At 32.3% G+C, this 20,985-nt stretch overlaps 2 protein-coding genes across 2 annotated transcripts; one reads left to right on the forward strand and one right to left on the reverse strand.

The window, feature by feature from the left end:
• The first annotated feature begins 445 nt into the window (after window positions 1–445).
• LOC130447105 (coatomer subunit zeta-1) lies at window positions 446–3,039 on the forward strand. Its single transcript, XM_056783765.1, has 5 exons — window positions 446–551; window positions 653–898; window positions 955–1,088; window positions 2,658–2,748; window positions 2,951–3,039. Exons 1-5 carry the CDS (start codon window positions 534–536, stop codon window positions 2,996–2,998), a joined length of 537 nt encoding a protein of 178 aa, XP_056639743.1. The 5' UTR covers window positions 446–533; the 3' UTR covers window positions 2,999–3,039.
• LOC130447093 (guanine nucleotide-binding protein G(f) subunit alpha) lies at window positions 3,011–19,385 on the reverse strand. The gene is made up of 6 exons (XM_056783754.1): window positions 19,063–19,385; window positions 15,491–15,665; window positions 14,175–14,272; window positions 10,468–10,800; window positions 6,988–7,171; window positions 3,011–6,238 (listed from the first exon to the last, which is right to left on the reverse strand). The coding sequence occupies exons 1-6, from the start codon at window positions 19,224–19,226 to the stop codon at window positions 6,044–6,046; spliced, it is 1,149 nt and encodes a 382-aa protein (XP_056639732.1). The 5' UTR covers window positions 19,227–19,385; the 3' UTR covers window positions 3,011–6,043.
• Window positions 19,386–20,985: the final 1,600 nt, after the last annotated feature.

The raw sequence follows: 20,985 nt of genomic DNA on the forward strand, positions 1-20,985 counted from the left end.
GTCAAGAGGTGGGTCGGAGTGAGCATTGAAAGAATTAGCGGAATTTTCAAAACTGAAGCGACGCAGATTACAACCATGAGAATTTATCTCATTATTTGATGCGGTATGGGGTATTATAAGTACTTTTGAAGCATTCTTGTGACGCACGACCAAACATTTTACTATCGCCGCAGAACATATTTTGATTTTACTTTAATGTAAATCAGTTAAGTATTTCACTTAAAAATTCAATAACTTACAAATTATAACATATGCTCTTAAAGATTTCGCTTTATTTTTTCTGTATTGTTATTCCTTAAGATTTATCTCAATGTTCAAAACGCCTCGTAATCCATTTCCATTGAGTTTCCGATTATAACGCTCTGGACTGAGTGGAATGGGAAAGATCGTGGTCTTGAACGTGCTTGATGGAATGTACTCTTTGTACTGCTCTGCAATTTTCATTGATTGAATAATTATGTCAATGTCAATGTAGTAAAAGAAAAAACATTACAGTATTTAGGTTTACGTGTACATATATAAAGTTTTTAATAATGGAGGGATCGTTACTAGTATGTATTATGCTACTTAAATGGATTATTTATTGCATATCTTCTGTGATTCAAATGCAATACATGTTATGAATTTTGTTCTATAATGAAAACTTTTGTAGGAACCTACATTGTATACAATAAAAGGGATAGCTATATTAGATTATGACGGTAACAGACTATTAGCTAAATACTTTGATAAAAAAGTGTTTCCAACAACAAAAGAGGAGAAAGCTTTCGAGAAAAATTTATTTAATAAAACTCATAGAGAAAATAATGAAATTATCATGTTAGATGGTTTAACATGTGTTTATAAGAGTAATGTAGATTTATTCTTTTATGTTATGGGTAGCTCACATGAAAATGAGGTAAGGTAATTCTATTTAAAATATATTTTGGAATTTTACAGAAATGAACGTTTCAGATCATTCTTATGAGTGTATTGAATTGCTTGTATGACACAGTTAATCAAATATTGAAGAAGAACATGGAGAAAAAGGTATTTTTAGAGTCTATGGATATTCTTATGCTGGCAATGGATGAAATTTGTGATGGAGGGTATGTTTAGAGCTATTTTATTTACTTATATCATTCCTATTTATATACTAAAGACTTAGGTAAGTTATAGAACTCTATCCATTGAATCACCAACTGACTTAATTTTTTAAATTTAACTTTTACACATAATTGCTAAATTCTTTAGATTAGACGGAAAACCATGACTCAAAATCATAAATACCTAGTTTGTATCTCAAATAGTAATCGAGAGTGTAACATGTGATCTGAAATTTACTTTTCTGATCTTCTAGTTTGGGTGACCTGTAGAGTGCCTGACTATTATCTAAATGTTGTTGACACAACATAAATTTCTGATATCTCTAAACTATTGGTGCTTCTTGTGGTATGGACTTCTCCTATCAAGTTTATATTTTGAATACAATTTCTTTGAATAGTTTACTACTTGGAGCCTATGAGCATATATAGAAAATTACTTTAGTATTTTCTCACCAATTCTTTTTGGTTCGAACCTACAGTTTATCTATATAGAGGTTCACAATGATATTAGATTTTCTGCCCACATTGACATTATCTAGAGGTATAAAACTAAACTACTTATTTTGGATCAATCACAACATACTGACAAGGGAGGGACAAAAAAACTTAATTTTTATTACTACTATGAAAATATCATTCAAGATGAAAAAAAGACTGGTAAAGCTCGAGCTCTTAATATTAATATTTAGAATGGCGCATCGTAATTTTTTTTGGAATTTTAATGTATTTCAATGAATTATTGTGTAGTAAAAAGGAATAGATATTTCTGTAGGAAATTAACAAAAAAGGTTCAAAATAATTTTTTTCTAAGCCAACTTAAAGTTAAAGTCAAGAAAGTTATTCACAGTTAAAGTTCAACCCAAACAATCTATGATGACTTTCACAATCTTTTATAGTTTTTTACAAAAAAACTGTATTAAAAACATAAAACAACATATTTTTCGTGATTTTTCTAATTTTTTACCTTCCAAATTCATTGAGAAAAACTTATGTTTTATGCACGATTCAAATGAAAGCGAATGAAAGCATTGAAAACTGATTTCAATGTATTCAAAAGTACTGTAAAGGTTTTTGATGCGATTATGTCTATTATTTAATTATTTGTTATTTGAAATCAGTTACATTGAAAGGAAAAAAATAGTTGATTTTTTTAAACCAGTGTAGTACTTATTATCCTTCCAATCTCCTATATGATGTTTAAATCTTTAGATTATTGAATTTGTTACTTTTTTAATAATTAGTTAACCAACTGTTCCGTAATTTGAGGGGGTCAAGTATTTGTGTCTAATTTTCTACTTATTTGATAAGTTGTCCTAATCGAATGATCCTTCATAAAAGATTTTATAATTCAAGAATCCTTCCTTATATTCATATACATTACAATGAATTCCAAAATTACATACTAATGACAAAAGATATTCATTGGCATGTTGGTGTTCGCTATAATAGTTTATTTAGATTTTTATGTGTTAATTACACATCTTGGTTACACAAAACTATAGTAATTAAATAAAAACTTATTAGAATTTCTAAGTTTGGATTTATTAATTTTTTTAATTTTTTTTTTCTAAGGATAATAATAGATGCTGACCCAAATTCAGTAGTGTCTAGGGTTGCTTTAAGAAATGACGACATTCCTATAGGGGAGCAAACAGTAGCCCAGGTAACTAATGCCATACATTCTTTGTTTTGGTAAAATAAGTATGGAAAATACATATAAATTTTTATAATTTATTTTGTGTTTGTTTTCATTTAAAAAAATTGTATTGTAAGTCCTTTCAATATTATATAGATATAATACAAATTGTGAAGATATCAGTATTTAGACAATTATATTTTTATATTGAAACATAATTTATTTATAGGTGTTTCAATCTGCCAAAGAACAACTGAAATGGTCATTGTTAAAGTAAGATAACTACCGATTTTTTTTTCTAATAAAGTTTATTACTAAGTGTTAAATTATTTCAAATCCTTGTATGTATTAATAGTGGGGTTTCGTAAAATATATATTGAGAGTCGTATATTTTTCACATTATGTAGTATCTTTGATGATTAAAGACCCTCCATGGATACAAGCTCCCTTTATACTAGAGCGATTTAAGGAGGAGCGACAATGAAACTTAATCAGTCACATTTATATGAAATGTTGACAGTTTACATAAAAAATATGGAGATAAATAACAATATATTCAACGGCAAATGGCCCTAGTATTTATACAAGGCCACTCCGATAAGTATTTCAATTTACTATTGTGTAGTACATTCTAGTAGATGGCTATCCGGTGAAGGGCAAAATGGTCAAAGGGTTGTAGTATGCCGAATTAAAGAGAAAACCTGCCCCATTTGGTGAAGGAAAAAGTGCGCTTCTACCATGATAATGCATTAGTCCACACCTAAGCTTTCGTCATGGCTAAATTGATTCCAATAGCAACCTGATTGTTCATAAAAAAATCTATGTCTTAAAGATCGATTTCCAAAAATTAATTTATTCCTAAGTTTGTATTTATGATTTAAATATGAATCCGGTTTGTGAAAAACAAGAAAAATTGCATGATAAACAATCTCTCTCTTATCAGTAAAATCTGGGATTTTATAGTTCAGGGGATTCGATGATGACAAGTCTACTAGGATCCGAGCGAACAGACGATCCCTCGAAACTCATATATATCACGGCTATTGAGTAATGAATAAAGTTTTTTTGTTTTTGCCAGTAAAGTATAAGATCAAAATTTAAGTGCATGTCTGCCTGCGATGTTTAAATTCTTTTAATCCATTTCCATTACAAGTGTATTATGTATGGAGATTTGCTTTTTTACATCCGAAATTAAACGCGCAACCATCTCGCGAATTTTTGAATAATTGACCAGTAACCCCGTAATATTACGAGTACATTCAGATAGTTGTACATAATTTTATGGTTTTTGTCAAAAAGAGAAAAAATCGAATGTCGATTTTCAAGGATAAAATATCGATTTAGTACAACGTATCTATTTAAAAAATCGATTTATTCGGTCCGAGGAATCGATTATTCGATTACCGTACTCTCCAAATCGATTGTTCGATTACTGTACTCTCCAAATTTGGCTTTTTTTGGTATCCAATCTTAAAAAGTCACTCGCCAAGCAAAAAAGTGAGTCGACTGAGGAGGTTTATTTTTTGTAGTAAGTACTTCATTGCCTCATTGTCAAATGAAAGTTTTGCCTTGATTTCTAATATATTAGGCCATAAAATCGTCCGATCTTGAAAAGAGAAACTAGACAGTTGTTTTCGGAAACTATGCATAAAATAGAGACTATACGGGGGATGTCGGAAAACCTCCCATTCGAATGAATTATGTAGTCTGGTTCCAGATTAAATATTACAGATATCTCAGAAATGCGAAGAAACGAATAATGCAACAGTAGCTGTATTCAACCGCCCCCAATTAAATTAAAAATAAAAAAAAACAAAAAATATACAAAATACCCAAACCGAAAAGAGCTAACTTGTCTAGAGCTCTATCTTCGTTTCTTCTGACCAATGGTCGTCGCTTTTCCTCCTTTTTAGCTAGCATAGCCGAACCCCAGCTCTGCAGAGGAGCAACTCCTATATCAGCACCAACTACAAAAAACCTTCCTATAAACATAATTTCCCTTATACTACCTAAAAATGATCCAAAGAATCTGATATCAAGACTGCTCCCTCGACTCGATATCTCGACCAAAACATTCCCTAAAAATTACCGATTTAAATGTCCGAGGCGTTGCGAAAGAGATCAAAACAGTGATAACGGGTGACAAATGGGATGTTGCCTAAAGTAATCACTTATAATTTTCAGGTAGGTGCAGGGAAAATAATAAAAACATTGAGAAGTCACTGAAGTAGTAATTTTTATTTGAAATAGGTTTCGGTTCAATTGAACATTTTCAACAGACACAATTAAGTTTAAAAAAAAGATGAGACTTGGCTAGGGATTGACCATTAATGGTAAATATTTTCGAAGTTATCCCCATCTGTATTTGCACAATAATCAAATCAAAAAATTTCTTTTCTAGTAGCTCCTCTCAAATCATCTTTAGTCTCGAGTTTTTCTACATAACAGTAATCTTTCGTGAAGCCCCATAAGAATAAATCACTCGGGTTTAAGTCAGGTGAATACGGGGGCCATTCTATACATGTGTGTCTTTGGGATATCCTAAACCGCGTTCACCATAAACTTCGTAATATCATAAAGTCGAATATATATTTTTTTATTCTTACCTTCTAAGCGTATTTTTACTGACTGACTTTTTACTTCCAAACTTAGTATGAAACCCTTCAAATGCTTCAGTATAGTTTTTACCTTTAGAATAAAAGCACTCGATGAGATACACCTTTACTTCGTTAGTAAAGTCACTCATTTTAAAGTACAGGTACTGCTCTTTATGGCGTCTCAATAGAAACTGCGGTAGAGTAGAGGAAGCATATACTAGCTTTGTTCCAACCTGTTAGTCTGGACCATTCTTGAAACGGTTATTGGAAGCGTTCAAATGATATTTTCTGCGCAATCTCCGGTTATGTATGGTTCTTCCGAAAACGGTTCACAAACAATTCCTAAATCGGTTGAAACACAAAACAGAATCGTTCGCATAACGGTAACTGTTCGGTTGGAACACGTAATATCTATTGCGCAGAATCTTCACCGTACCAAGGACGGTTTCTTGATGGTTTGGAACGAACCTACTTTAAGCAATTTTCCATTTGTCACCTTGTATATTTGTAGTATTTAATCTAGGGTGTGGCTGACTTAATACTGCACATGCAGTCTACAAAATTTGATCAAAATTCCTCAAATTGCTCTTTCTCGTTTTATAATATGTAGTGATTTGTGGTTATTAATGCTATTTCTTCTTTTTTCATAAACTACGTTACCAAGATAAAAGGAGTTTGTAGGTCGGTTGAGCTAAGCTTAAAAACATTTTGACAAACAATTTTATTTAATATAATCCAATTTCTGAAACTCTTTTTCTGAGGATACTTTCATGAACAGAATCGAAAACTTTTTTGATATTATTGGTATCGGTAGCAATAGTATAATGAATGTAAACTTCTCTCGGCGGTAATTGCTCAGTAATATTCTTTCCTGGTGCAAATCCCATGTTTTCGATGAATACAGGTGTTTGAGCAATTCCCTAAAATAAATATTTTAATGTTACATAATACATTTCAAATTAAATAAGTAACAACACATAAAAAATAAAAGACAAATCTGAACTTGCTCTACTATGCTGGCACTACACACTATCCGAGGCGACCCGAAGGACGCTATCTTTTAGGATATGCCGACGACATTGCTACCGTCAGCAATGAAAGGAACAGAAAGGAAACCCAATATTATCGATCCATTGCCATGCTGATACTGAGAAGATGGCCCTTGGTGAACATATGAGAAAAGGGCAAGCAAAGCATCAAGTCACAAAATCGGTAATGAGAAGTACCGGAGGTCCGACTGCTACCAAAAGAATATTTTTGATGTTTCACGATATGATGAATCCTGATAATCCAGGTGATGCTGCACAAGGTAGAATGTTGGCAACTGGTTGCCACCTATACAGAGAGAATTCTTAGACAAAAGAATGTAGACGGTTGCCTGTTATGACAATATCTCAGAAACGTACCCATACACACCAACTAGAAGTAATATCACAATAGTCTCTGGTTGGACGGAGATGATAGAAGATGGCGGTTTAGTCGGTAGGTTACGGGAGTCCTATATATCCATCAGCTCTCCGTTACATGGATTCCGCATCATCTTTCCTATGTAATATCAAAATTTTTGCTTATTTGAATAATATGCACATCTATCCCGTTTTTTTCAACGTAATCACTGGATTAATAATCGGATAGGGGCTTAACTGTCGCCCATATATTCCATACTTACTATTATTTTTTGTTTCAAAAATATTTTTGCTCTATCATATTCATTGTTACATTCTTCTTTCCCGTTTGGCTTGAAATTAGTATATTCAGGGAAGTATTTTTCCAGTTTTCTTCCTTGTTCAATTTTCTTTTGTAGCACATCTTGTTTATTCAGGAAAACAATCATGGCAGCGTCTTTCACAGACCTATAAATTATTATTTTCAAAAAGAAAATGTTAAAGAGCATAGATAAATATTAGTAGGATTAAAGAAAACCGTCAATCGGGGTCAATTTCAAAACGGCCACGGAACAATCAGTTTTGATAAAAATGCAAACATCAATTTACGAGAATCAATGTTGAATTATATATTCATTAATCAGTCCATATAAATATATATATATATATATATATATATATATATATATATATATATATATATATATATATATATATATATATATATATATATGCTGTTTTTTTGGGTTTCCATTGAAAAACCAGGGAAAATATGATTTTCTTTACAAACAAAATGTCGCGATTTTCTGATACATACCAGGTTCATAGGGCTTAAATATCTATCCTGGAAATGAAAGTAAAACAATCGATTTTCCATGATTTTATCATTTTGATAATAAAATAGATGATAAACTATCGTTCTATAAACAGCAAAAATCCGAAAGTCACTGCAGGACATTTCATTTTCTTGGAAAATCTAATTTTCCCAAGAAAATGTCAGCGGGAACTTAAGTAAATATTTTTTATACCCTTTCAGTACCCAACTTCGATCCAATTCCTACCGGTCTATTACATTTTATTGTAAAGTGAGGCGGTGACATTTAATCCGTTATTTCGTAGCTTTATTCGCGAAGGATGCGCATTTTCAAGTAACAAGTCCGTGTTCGCGGTTCACATGGGTTCCGTTTACGGTAAATCTATAAATATCCTGAATCGATCTTGATTTGATTACAATTGATTACATTCGGAATCGATTCATTATTGACCCGCGAACAAAGCTATAACTGACTACGACTCAGTTATGTTCTTGGGATTAATTAGAGGTTTGAAAGTTCTATTAGCTAGCTTCAAAGTTATGTGGCGCCTTTTAGTTAAATAATATTTATATCTAAGCTACTTAAATCTGTTCGAAATTTTCTCCTGGAAACGTGGCTTTGTCGGTTTTTTTGGACTATGCAGTGTTGTGCTTAGAGGAGGTATACGGTAATATAGCTTAAGAAGCAAAAATATTTAAAATTTGTGGAAAATGAGCAGGATTCTGACTAAACTCAGCTAATGAAATGGTGTTAACTCCACCTAAATCTCTAAGTATGTCCTTGTACTTTTCAGCTGACACTGAGTTATCACTTTGCAAAGTTAAAAAGTACTCACTTATCTTTGATTAACTTGCACGTAACAGTGAAAAGCTTATTCGCAGACTGATTAAAAATACTGTTTCAGCTATATTAATTGCATTGACAGATGTAAAAAGTATGTCGAATTCTCTTAACTTTCATTCCTGAAAAAAAACAATAAAAGCTAACACGGTACATACATGAAAATCGCCGCCATTTTGACGTAGATCAGCTGTTTTCCTGTATTCCTTAATTGTCAACAGAAAAGAAGAGTGACAGATGTCAAAAACATGGTAGCTTATAAACCAACAAAATTAAACTTTCAAGGTGAATTAATGAAATTTTACTAGAAACAGACGCGGTTTAAAGGGGGGACCGGAGTTATAACCCCCTTGACTTTCAGGACAAATATTAGGGGAAGAATTGCGAGGTGGCAAAGAAAAGCCGGAATAACACATGGAACAGATATATCTCATTGACTTCGTAATATAATAGAATGTGACAAACATATGTAACCACCAATTAATATTTTACGTATCCTTACAATTTTACCAGTATGTACGAAGCTTTTTAACAAACGGTGGTTAAAAACTTGGCTTCGAACATCTATGGGAGAAGAAGGTCTCAGAGGACTCGTCCTTTTAAATATTCATAGATATATTGATGTGGAAGCAGAACAGATTTTCAAAATATTCAAAAAGAAGATTGGAATTTGTGTTATAATGTCGAAAAAGTCTATTTAATAAATTAATCTAATTTTATTTCTTTATATGGATTTTATGATTTTCAATCAGAAAAATTTACCTATAAAAAGCTCCGAGTACAGTTTTGCTTTTTCTTTATTTTTTTTTTAATTTAATTCGTGATCCCCCAAATTCAGAAGCTGAAACCCCGCCTGACTAGAAATACACCTGATTTTAATAAAATACATAAAAATTAACCTAAAAATAAGATTGTGCTTAAACGGCATTTAAAAGATTTCAATTTGTTTGAATTTCAATTTTAACTTACAAAATGTCCTTATTGGTATTATAACTTATTTCGTATTTATTTACACTCGTTCTATTCGTGGGGTGAATTAATAAACACTGTCTCTTACGTTCTTAATTTATTTATACACCATACAATATACTCGACTTTCAATGATAAAATTTCGGCAGAAATGTTGCTCGTCATGGTCGAAGCCTTCTCATCTATATTAGTCGTAATATCGTTTTTCATTGTGGAAATCTTGTGGTCAAAATTGGCCGAAATATCATTCTTCAGAGTTGAAATTTCGTAATTCAATGTCAAAATCTTCTCGTCTATCTTAGTAGAAAATGACGGGATCAAAGTGGAAGACACGTCTTTGAATAAATATGTTTCTGGATCAAAGCCTTCACTTACCAGTGCCATCTTGAGACTTTCTACTAATTCACTCTTCTTACCGGACGTTTCCAACTCACGATCCTCCAGTTCGGCTTTCAGTTCCGTCACTTAGTCTCTTGGCCATGTTTATGTCACTATTTATTTACAATACCCCACACCTGACACCAATGTAACGTTTTTCGTTTTTATTTACACTCTTTCTATTCGTGGGGTGAAGTAATAAACAATGTCTTTTACGTTCTTAATTTATTTACACACTAAAGAGTACACTCAACTTCTAATAATTTACTTATAAATATCACTTGAACAATCTCTTTGATTACTTTTACTAATTCGTTCTTTTCAGTACCACTATTTATTTAAAACTCGACTCCGCTTACACAAATCATTTTTAAAACTAATAAATAAAATCTACAAAGTTCTAGAACAAAAAGAAATAAATAAATAGATTTGCCTAGAAATTACTTAAGAGGAATAATATAAACAAACCGCCTTCTATAATAAATAGTTTCGTCCGCCATTTATAAAGAAAACAGATAAAAGGTGCCGCATTAATTCGCAGAATTTTAAAATTCCAGTGTAGCTGGACAGGGCCGGCTAAGGACCCATTTCGAAAACTTGTTCGTAACAGTATTAACTTCTAATGAAGAAGTAGAAATTATATGAAATTATTCTAGCGTTTGATCTGAATAATGAAGCCCTTTATTAATACCTACACAAAAATATAGAAAATGAGAATTTCCGACCCCGTTTTTTTATTTTAAAAACATAAATATAACTTACACACTCGAATATATATCTCTAAAGAGATTAAAGGCTTCCTTCAGTCTATTAACAGAGGAATCTTCTCTTAATGTCATATCGAAATCGCTAGCTGCTATAAGAAACAATATTGCTTGTATTCCAGCAAATACTTTAATCCATTTTTTTCTTTCTCCTCTTTGCCCACCGACGTCGAACATCCAAAATTCTGCGGTACCACCACCGTATTTTTTTGGTACTGGTATATCAAACTCAATTTTTGTAATTGATCTTGTTACAGCTCTACAGAATAAAATGTCTTGATTCGTTGGTATGTACTCCGGGTCGTTGATTTCGTCTATTTTATTCAAAAATCTAATAAATAAATAAAAAATTAATTTTTGATTAAGACCAAAATTAAGATTAACCACGCATTGGCGATTAAAAGCCTTGATGATGCATTGAAATGATGCAATACAAAATACGACGCAATATTTCTTGATCAAAAGCATGCGCAGATTAATTTCAGCTGATTGTTACATGCAAGATGTCGCACTTGCAACATTACCGGATTGATGTCGTTTTATTTCGTGCAAGTTGCAATTCTAGGGAGAAATCTAGTTACTTTTCACGGTACAACCCACCTGTTCATCACTGACCAATTTTTTCTTGTTTATTTCACTTTTCATTTCCATTTCACTCTATAAAATATGCAAGTTGACTTGCACCATGCTAAGTTGCCTTGATTGAGGTTCAATAAATTGGATCTTTAAAATCTAGATTTAATTACTTAGTTCGCAGTCTTTCTGGTAGCTCATAAGTTTCTTTGGATCTCCTTGAAGTAGATATTCCGTTGAATACAGTCAATTAACAGTCAATTAAGACAGTTAACTCACTATTGCACATTGGTTTCTAATACCCTGCTAGTCGGTAGTCATGTCTGATACGAGTCCGATTCATAAGGCCGCTTCACATCATGCAAAACAACGTGCAAAAAATTGCATGCAAGTATTTGTAAACAGTAAAAGTAAACAAATTCCTAACATCAAATTTGATCTAATATTTTGTACCATTTATCAATGAAAATAACAAAGCTAAGTTATACAAAAGTCAGCTGATCTGTTAAGTAAAAAGTGCAACTTGTACGTAATAAAAATGGCACAAAACCGATAATGTCAAGATCTTACATGAAACATCATGTCAAGCGGCCTTTAGGCAAGGCGCAAATTGGGACACGTATAGCACGTGTGATGTAGCGAGACACAAATAGGAAACGGTGGGGTTTGGATTTGATTGGCAGTTTGTGACTAGTCAGCAAAAAGAAATGTATGACAATTTTGACAATCGAACAAAACAATTGTTTTTATTGAACTTAAATTCTGAATCTGATCGGATGATCTAATGAGTTTATTATATCGAAGATAAAACACCTATGAAAAATTTACAATTACAACTAAAATGAGTGATATTAATTTTGCTAATTATTTCCGAATAAATCGAAACTAGTACATGATATGATTCGATAAGACATCTTATAAATGTAAATCATTTGCAATATCAGCCCTAATCCGATTCTTCAGCTTCGTCTTTATATAATCACCTTTTTTTGTATCGTAAAGCTCTCTGTGTACCCTTACCGCCTTTATTAACCTTTCTTCTGTCATTTTTTCGTAAAAAAATAAAGGAACGACTTACTAGTCACCCACACTATGTCTGAATGACAGCGGGACAAGTCTGTCAGGTCACGCTGCTTCATCAATTTGCGTCAATGTATTCAATCTGGTAGATTACAAATTTACGTGCTGTGCTGCGTCACACTTGCCCTAATTTGCGCCTTGTCTTAGACGGGAGAGTATTACTTGTTCACTTTAACTTTATTGTTAGGTTAGGTTTTTCTTGGATTTTATTCTTAAAAAATGCTTTGAAATCGGTATGTACTATATAGTTACTCTTTACTGATTGCTCGATGTTGTATGCATTTTTGCTAATCCATCTGCTCTTTCATTTTCCTCTATTCCGGCGTGGAATGGAACACACAATAAATAAACATTTATCTTAGTGAACTTCGGGAATCTGTTATTATAAAGATATTTTTAGATCCAATTTTCCGAAATTCCTCAATGGCAAAAGGTTCATTAGAATGGATAGATGCAATAGGAGGAAGTACAAAGAATTTCAACAGGTTTTCGGAGTAGAAAGCACTAGAAAGTCAAAGTTATTGTATTTACTTAAGGTTCTTAGGAATTTTATTATGTATGTCGGTGCTTCTAATTTATTGGGGTGGTCAAGTTCTAGGTCTGTAGTAGGGAGGGGTATTGTCTATGGAGGGTTAACATCTATTGATGATATATCATAGATATTTGGAAATTGCAGATTCACACTGGATAGATATGTGTTGACTCTGTGATAGAAAAGAGGAGTAGTTGAGTTGGTTGAAAATTTCGGTCAGATACGACGTGTATTCGATAATACAGAGATCGCGTACGAGTCGCTCAGATAAGATAATTTATTCATGATAAAATATAATAAATATTTAAAGAATTAGGAAATTTATTATTATCATAACAGATTTTATTTTGATATTTATGTGGTAAGAGATTATAGGATGTGTCAATAGCAGACTATAGTTTTATAAAGACGAAAATTAGATCGAAACGTCAAAAATTTTGTTCATTAAATTATCCATCTATTAGCAAAAACATATAAAAAGTTCTAAGAATTAAAAAATTTATGTATATATAATAAAGAGATCGGCATAAGTGAGACAACACATTTGCATTAAGAGGAAAAAATGCAGCGTCAGGAAATTACAAAAAGAATTCGAAGAAGGTGTTCAAATTGATGCCTGTCTTGGTCAATCTATTTACGGCAAGGTTTCTCAACGGAGAGACAGGTTCAGCAAAGAGTTTCAAATTCTTCTTCAATTACAGTTCGGAGGTCGGGAAGAGTGCGTGATCCTCTTGCAAAAATGCAGTCCTTGAGAAGACCTCACAAGAAGAAATCACAGTGTGTCACCTCACACGACCGTGCGAGCAACTTAACGAATCCTCGTATGCCTATTCATTCTCCAAAATAAACATTAATGTACTCCGGCATACATAATGCGAATCCGGCATGAAATGCTGGATGTTCGCGAGTGTTGGTTCGTTGTTCATTTGCCCACGTAAATCCTCGAGCATTTCCGAATTACTTTGGCCCGTTACGTCCTCAAAATAGTACGGACCTTACGCATGAATATCTGTCCACACACATACACCTCAGGCAGGTTTAATTCCTCTCAACTAAGACGTGAGGGCTCTGATCGTTCCAGCACACACAGTTATGTCGAATGACCGTACCATTTAGCTTGAAGGTTGCTTTATCCGACCACAAAATGGATTGCTGGAACTGGACTCGCAAAATTCCAATCTGCGATCGAAATCATAACTCGTGAATGCGTTTCAGTATTCGACGTAAAGAACGATTGGATAATTGAAGTTCTCCCGATAGCTGCACTGCAGATTGGTTCGGCTGCTCAACTCTAGCGCCACTGTTTCCATATTTTCGTTAGATATTATAGATACCGTTCGTCCAAAACAACGCGAGTCCGTTTTTGAGAATTTCTGGTACGTCTTCTACACTATTGAACGATTTGGTAGCGGCGAGTTCGGAAATTGTTGTTGAAATTCGACGTATAATTAATTGTATAGTTTGTTTAAAGCACACATGAATATTTTAACGATGGCTATTAAATGGAAAATTTTACTTACATCTCTGTACTGTCAATAAGTTGATATTCATTGGATCTTTCAAAAGTTTTTCTTACTCCTCCATCATTCCAAGCTGTTTTTACATGACGTACGTACTCCTATAAATAAAGTAGAAACAACAAAACTCAAAATTTCCAAGTCACATCTTTCAACTCAGTGAGGGGCTAAGTTGAAAGGATTTTTATTCAATATTTTTCTATAATACCGATCAGGGTATGAATATATTTCTTTCTAGTTTTTAAATAAATAATATATTATTTAATTTCTATTCTTTCTTGCCTTTTTATGATTTAAAACAATTACTTTTCAATCATCTGATTTAATTCAAATTGAGCTGATATTAGCTGCTTACAAGTTACATTCATGTGAACTGAGACAGTTATGTGAGTATCTTATACTCAGATAATGACGTCATTGATCAGTGAATAAAAGGAACGTGTAGTGTGCGTTAATATTCACAATGACCACATTAAATTCACAATTATCATTGGTGATCAAACTGTCTGTTACTCACAGCAAAAACTTGGTTGGTATTGTGTAATTACTTGCTTATTTTGAAGACAAGATCTGACAGCATGATATCCTCAACCTCACTTTCAATCTGAGTGCACAAAACTCACTAAAGCATCACGGTCTTAAGCTTGTACAGATTGCACTTCTAAGACTGAGAAGGAACGTGCATGGAACTGATGTCACCAGTGAGAATAATTTGAGTTTTGGTGTAAATGGAAAGCAGCTATTATCAGCTCATTCTTTGATAAGGGTGGGTCAAATTGAATGATATACTGGGACATTCACTCAGCTCATTACATTCAAACCTAAAATTCACTTCTGAGTACAAAAGTGAAATAATAGATATATAAGTCAGAGGTAAGCCATCATGATTTCTCATTTGAGATTTTTAACCTTATTTTTAATGGATTTTCATAGAGAAAACTATCCTACATGCAAAACAAGATGGTAGATGAAAATTGCCATATATTATTTCACCTACCATCTTATTTTTCTCAATGAAGATCCATCAAAAATGAGTCACTTATAGTAAAAATCTCAAAAGTGATAAAAAATGTAATCATATTGGTTTACCTCTGGCTTACAGAGATAATAAGACGAATTGAGTTATTTTCGTAAAATTTTGGTGCTGAATCGGTAAGAGGTAAAGTAAATATCTCAATTCATCTGATTTGAATGAAATTGAATGAGTTAAATGAATTGAATTTATCGGAAATTTTATTCAAAAGGAACGCTATAAACATAGAAGTTGAAGTATATTTCATATTTTATGAGTGTAAGCTAGTAAAATAACATTTTTTTACCTCTGTAAATTCACTAGGTCCTGTGGGTCCTAATTTCAAAATAAAGTCAACGGACTCTTTAGTTTCTGCTTTTTCTACATCTACAGGCGGATCAAGTTTATCCATATTACTAACTATAGCATATATAGACTCGTGAATGTTTTGTTTTATAAGTGGAATTTTTTCTTTACGTTCACTGCAAAAATCCAAAATATATTTATTTTACTAGTTACGTATCGAAAATAATTGATTAATTGTTTATATTTAAGAGATTCCCAAATTCCCAAAAAAACTTCAATTTTTTGGATGTAGAATAGATGGAATTGAAAAAAATGTTTAGAACTTTGTTGTTCTTGTAGCTTTATTTAAGATAAATTAGCTTTCCTTTTCAAATGATATTGAGCTGATGACAATGACAAACTGAGACATTCATTCAGTTTAGTAGCGGTGTTAGGGTAGGGCGCGGTTTGGCGATCGCCCAGGGCACCGGCTCATCGTTCATAGTCCGAGGTCTACTTACTCGTAAATTCCCTAAATCTTTATGTTGGCAACACTTGAATGAAACGCAGTAATGAAACTGTTCGATCGGAACAGTGTTGCCACCTCAGTTTTAGTAATGGGGGCTGTTGCTAAAGCCAAAAAGGGTTAGATCGGGCTAGATGGAGAGCAAATTAAATGATGACCGAAAAAAAAACGCTTGCTGTAACAATGATAAGACAACAATTTGTTCTAATACATAGTTTTTAATTTAAATCTCAATAAAACTAAATTGATGCAGTTGCCATAATCGAAACAAATCTACCACAACAATATGAATAAATCAATACCTATAAAACAAACTTCGAAAGTTCGTTAGGATGGTGCAATGCAAAATTGAGATTTTGGTGCAAAATTTTAAAAAAATGTGAAAGGGCTAGATTACTCTTTCCGGGCTAAATAATTAAACAACGAGTTCACCTACTGTAAAAAATGCTAGATCTGGCCCCAAAAGGGATAAGGTGGCAACACTGGATGAGAACACTGCATGTAGTTTATTTTATCGGGAATCCCCTATCACAAAGAAACATGTTGTCTTACTTAGCAACTTTGTCAATTGAAGATGAATTGTTGAAAGCATCGACCTCGATAACCTTATAAGAGTTCACTTTTAGGAAGGCCAAAATTTTATTAGCTCGTTTTAATGAACGGTTATTTTTTATAATAAATGATTATTTCTTTTGATAAATGGTTATTTCATTATATCATTTCCCTTTTTTCGCATGGGTTTGAATTGCGATTGGGGAGCACCGTAGAAATCACGCCCAGGGCGCTGGTAGTGTTAAAACCGGCAATAATTTGGTTCATTGTATTCTAAACCAAAATGCACTAGCACGATGTTAATCGCTAGGCACTAATCAAAAAACAAATCAAATGAGCTTTTACGCAAAAAGAACGCAACTATATTGTGAGATATTTCCCTCTTATTTATACTAATTTATCAGTTTAGCGTTTTAGATTGGTTTGTTTCCGGTTTAGCGCTTTAAATTGGTTTGTTTCCGTTTCGGTTTTATGAGCTGGATTTATGGAATTGAATGAAAGGTTTTATTTTATTTTTAGTGATAGAGCTTGACTGAAGAGGGGAAAAAAGAATAGTAAGAAAAAAACGACAAATAATTTTCCACGTTTTTATTTATTCAACTTCCATTCGCATTTGAATTGTAATCTGTCTCTAATGTTTTTAAACAGACCAAAGAACGGATCCATTTTCTGGTTAGGTTAGGTTTACCTTCGATGTTAGGTATATTCAAACTTCGATTACGCTATCTTATTTAGTGGATTATTGAGGAAAAGTGTATTTTTATATAAAATGAATTACGGTGTCGTGTAATTTATAAATCCAGTTCAAAAATCCGGAAATCAAGCGATCCAAATATTGGTAAAAGCGAATGTACTCATTTCCGACATCTTGAACCTCGATAAACAGATTCTGTTACTTCGAAAACGCCAACTTAGTGTGTTCTAAACCGGACAGATACCTAGATAACGAAAAATTTCTACCAACACCCATATAGGTGTCTTTCTGAAGATCACTTGACAATGAGACCAAGACAAAGTACGATGCAAGATGCTAAATCATGGTCAACAGTAAGCGCAGGAAAAATACATCTGATTGATTCATTCATTCAACTCCGTCGGTTTTTTTGTTATTTTCATCGCATACAAGATGTACTTCAATAGAGAAATAGTTATTTTTACGCCAAGGACTGAAAGTGCTACTTTGTAGGACGAGTCTGAAAAAACAGACGAGTCTTACAAAGGAGTTTTTCAGCCGCGGCGTACACAACATTTTTTAGACGACGCATAAGATCCAAAACTTTTTAAATTACACTGAGGAAAGAAAATAAATAATAGAGAAATATAAACATTTTATTTATTGAACAATATAATGTACTTAATGATATTTGCAATGTCAATATTAATTTATTAATTATTTGCAAATGATTGTACCTCCAAGACAATTATTAATATTTATTGGATTGATGTATATCTCTACTAGATGTTGATAGAATCTCTGTAGATGTGTTTGCGATTTCTATACAAATTGTAGATGTGTTTGTGTCTTCGATAGAATTTGTTAATTGATTCATATTTGTAGTGTAAGAAAATTATGCAAAATCATCGAAGTGAAACTGTCAACTATCAACATTGAAGTGGCTAGAATTTAAGGAAGTTTAAGTTGTCTACTCCAGAGCGTCCCGAAAGTGTTTTGCAGTACGGAACTGTCACTTTCACTACGTGGAACACTCAAAATGCAACTTTCAGTATGTAAATGAATACAGAACGAACAACTTTCATATGGCGTCGTCCAATAGTTATTTTTGATTGGAATCAGGTCAATCGGATTAGCTAAACAATTGAAGCACTTTCGAAAAACTGAGTTTTTTTTTCTGTGATTCGTGATTTTCGTTATTTAAAGTGTTTACTTTTAATTTTCGAAGGATAGCTGCCACATATACATAGATAGCCAATCTGAGATAAGACAAACTAAGGCATAGATATATGCACTCTTTTATTAATTAACTGTTCCACAGGCGCGAAATTCGATTGCTTACTGGCCAATCTTCATATTATAGGCATCACGGACGACTCGGTGTGATTCAAATATTTGAGCAAGCCTTACAGTTTGCCTAGTGGCGTTTAAAGGTTTAAGACAAGGTGCCTGATTAGATTTAAATGAGAGGCGACGGGCCTTTCAGAAGGCATACGTGCGTAACGGCTCCCGACCGCTCACTAACGGAAGAGAAAAGAATTAGTTTGTAATTACAGTCATTATGCAATAGCAAGAGCATTGCATGATACCAAAAAACGTACAATATTCATTTTTATCAAAAAATGACTTGCAATTAATTAAGTTTATTGCAAAACTTATCCTGTATACGTACTGCATCACGATTAATGCATTGAATAGATATAATCGACAAAAAAACCATCTGTTTAAAGCGCTCGCGCTAAAGAGAATAATGAAATACTTTCTTTATTTAAATAAATGTATCAGATATGAAAATCTTTTAGAAAAAATCACTCAATAGGAAATCAAAGAAAGACATACTTACATGTTCGAATACCCGTTGATGTGCAAAATTTTCATCTGTTTAATAATAGTAGTTTTACCAGATTCTCCAGTACCCAGTAACAATAATTTATTTGTGCCCAAAAATTTCGTGGTATATCGTTCATGGTCATTTTTATCTTCTTGTGTACTACTACCACAAACCATATTTTGATTACCTACCTTTTATAACGCAACGTTTCAGTATCACCAAAATAATTATTAATCTTTAATCTAGTTTTAATATTTTATCTAAAAAATTTATTATTTATATCTATTATTTATCAATCTTATCAATGTCGAGTAGAATAGAAATCATTTTGAATCGGTCTCTTAAGTTTGCAATTCGTTTTGTTCTTTTTAAGGTGTAATCAATATCAATAATCCGTCAGAATTTCAGCCTATACTCGTCCTTGAAATATAAATATGTAAATACACATAAAAACATACAAAATTTGTATTTTTGTTAAATCTTTAGTAGTATTTGTAAACATTTTTCCAAACCTTGTAAAATTTAGTAAATTCCAACGCATTGTTTTACCAAAACTTCAATTATTATTAAAAATATGATTATTTTTACTTTATTTCGATAATATTGGTTTTGCAAACTACCAGTAAAATAATTTACATCCCTCAAAATGCGAAGAAAATACAGTTCTCTCCGAAAATAGATTTATTTCAATTTGTAGTATCAAATTTTCTATTTGTTTATTGATTACCCCTTTAAAAACCGATAAAGAAATGATGGACTACTTCAATGGCCGTATCTTCTACGTATGAGCAATAAAAAATCCCAAATCTAGGATTAGATAATCCGACAATAATAAAATTGAATTGAGCAGTGAACTCAATTTCATTTTAAACTATTAGAGCAGTTAGAATATAACCATTTCTTTATTCATTACTAAATCTATAGATTCTCACGTAAACCAATAAATATTTATTTATTTGATATCACTTTTGCTACAAATAATAAAATTCTGAATGAATAAAATATGTTAGATTATTTTGATTTAGCAGACGCTAAAAATGTGCTGAATACATAGATGAACCACATCCTAATCATATATGTAATACTTCTATATGGACAGTTTCTAGAAGTGGAAACTGTTCCGACTAAGGAAGATAGAATGACAACGATTTCTCTATTCTCCGAGGTTTCAGCTCGGTTCTGCGCATTCTCAAGCATGCGCAGTATAGATAAAGTGTCTCAAATGAGAGAGAAAATGAATATTATCGGCATCGTATTACATATATGGGTAGTATATGAATCGCGCAATCTACTATTACTATTTATATGGTCTAGCATATGAAAATAATATTTTTCTATGTATTCCCACAATCTAATTTTTATTCTGTGAGGATTATAATTTATTAGAATCAACGTTCTTTTATGTTTTCTCCTGAGAGTACAAATTAGTTAATAATAATCCGAGCAGTTAATCTGCCCTAAAAAATCATGTTTTTTCCTTGTTTTTAGAGAGATGCAAATAAAAATTTTGACATATTAAGATAGTACAAATTAAAATAAAGATATTTACTCCTTCCATTTTTTTCCCAGAAGTATACGTTTGCAGTAAGCACAATATGTTCTTCGCTTTTTGGAGGGGTGCAAATTATTTAATAGTATATTTGTAGTAGTACAAATGAAAACGGAGCCTAACCGTGAGCGATTTTTCTATAAAATCAATTATCATTTTACTAAGGTCTTTGAAATCTATTTTTGTATATCGTTGGTAAATATCAGATCATCCATCTCCTTTAGATAGCAAACTCAAGTTCCCGTTTCAGCGCCATCTCTTTGTTCCTTAGCAGTACTAAACATACATGGAAACAATAGTTTCATTTCTGGTTTTGGCAGTATATTTCAAATTCAAATCTACAAATTAGCAGCTACTAAGAGTCTAACCAATTTGTAACAATACTT

The sequence above is a fragment of the Diorhabda sublineata genome, chromosome 1, assembly GCF_026230105.1.
Source record: "Diorhabda sublineata isolate icDioSubl1.1 chromosome 1, icDioSubl1.1, whole genome shotgun sequence".
Lineage (NCBI taxonomy): Eukaryota > Metazoa > Arthropoda > Insecta > Coleoptera > Chrysomelidae > Diorhabda > Diorhabda sublineata.

Bases quoted from the DNA above. Each gene is read 5' to 3' on its own strand.
- LOC130447105 (XM_056783765.1), top strand. The intron at 1,089-2,657 runs GTATGTTTAGAG...TTTTTTTCTAAG, and splicing joins GATGAAATTTGTGATGGAGG to GATAATAATAGATGCTGACC. The intron at 2,749-2,950 runs GTAACTAATGCC...ATTTATTTATAG, and splicing joins GGGAGCAAACAGTAGCCCAG to GTGTTTCAATCTGCCAAAGA.
- LOC130447093 (XM_056783754.1), bottom strand. From the start codon at position 19,226: ATGGTTTGTGGTAGTAGTACACAAGAAGATAAAAATGACCATGAACGA. The intron at 15,666-19,062 runs GTAAGTATGTCT...GGATTTTTGCAG, and splicing joins ATCAACGGGTATTCGAACAT to TGAACGTAAAGAAAAAATTC. The intron at 14,273-15,490 runs GTAAAAAAATGT...CTTTATTTATAG, and splicing joins GACCTAGTGAATTTACAGAG to GAGTACGTACGTCATGTAAA.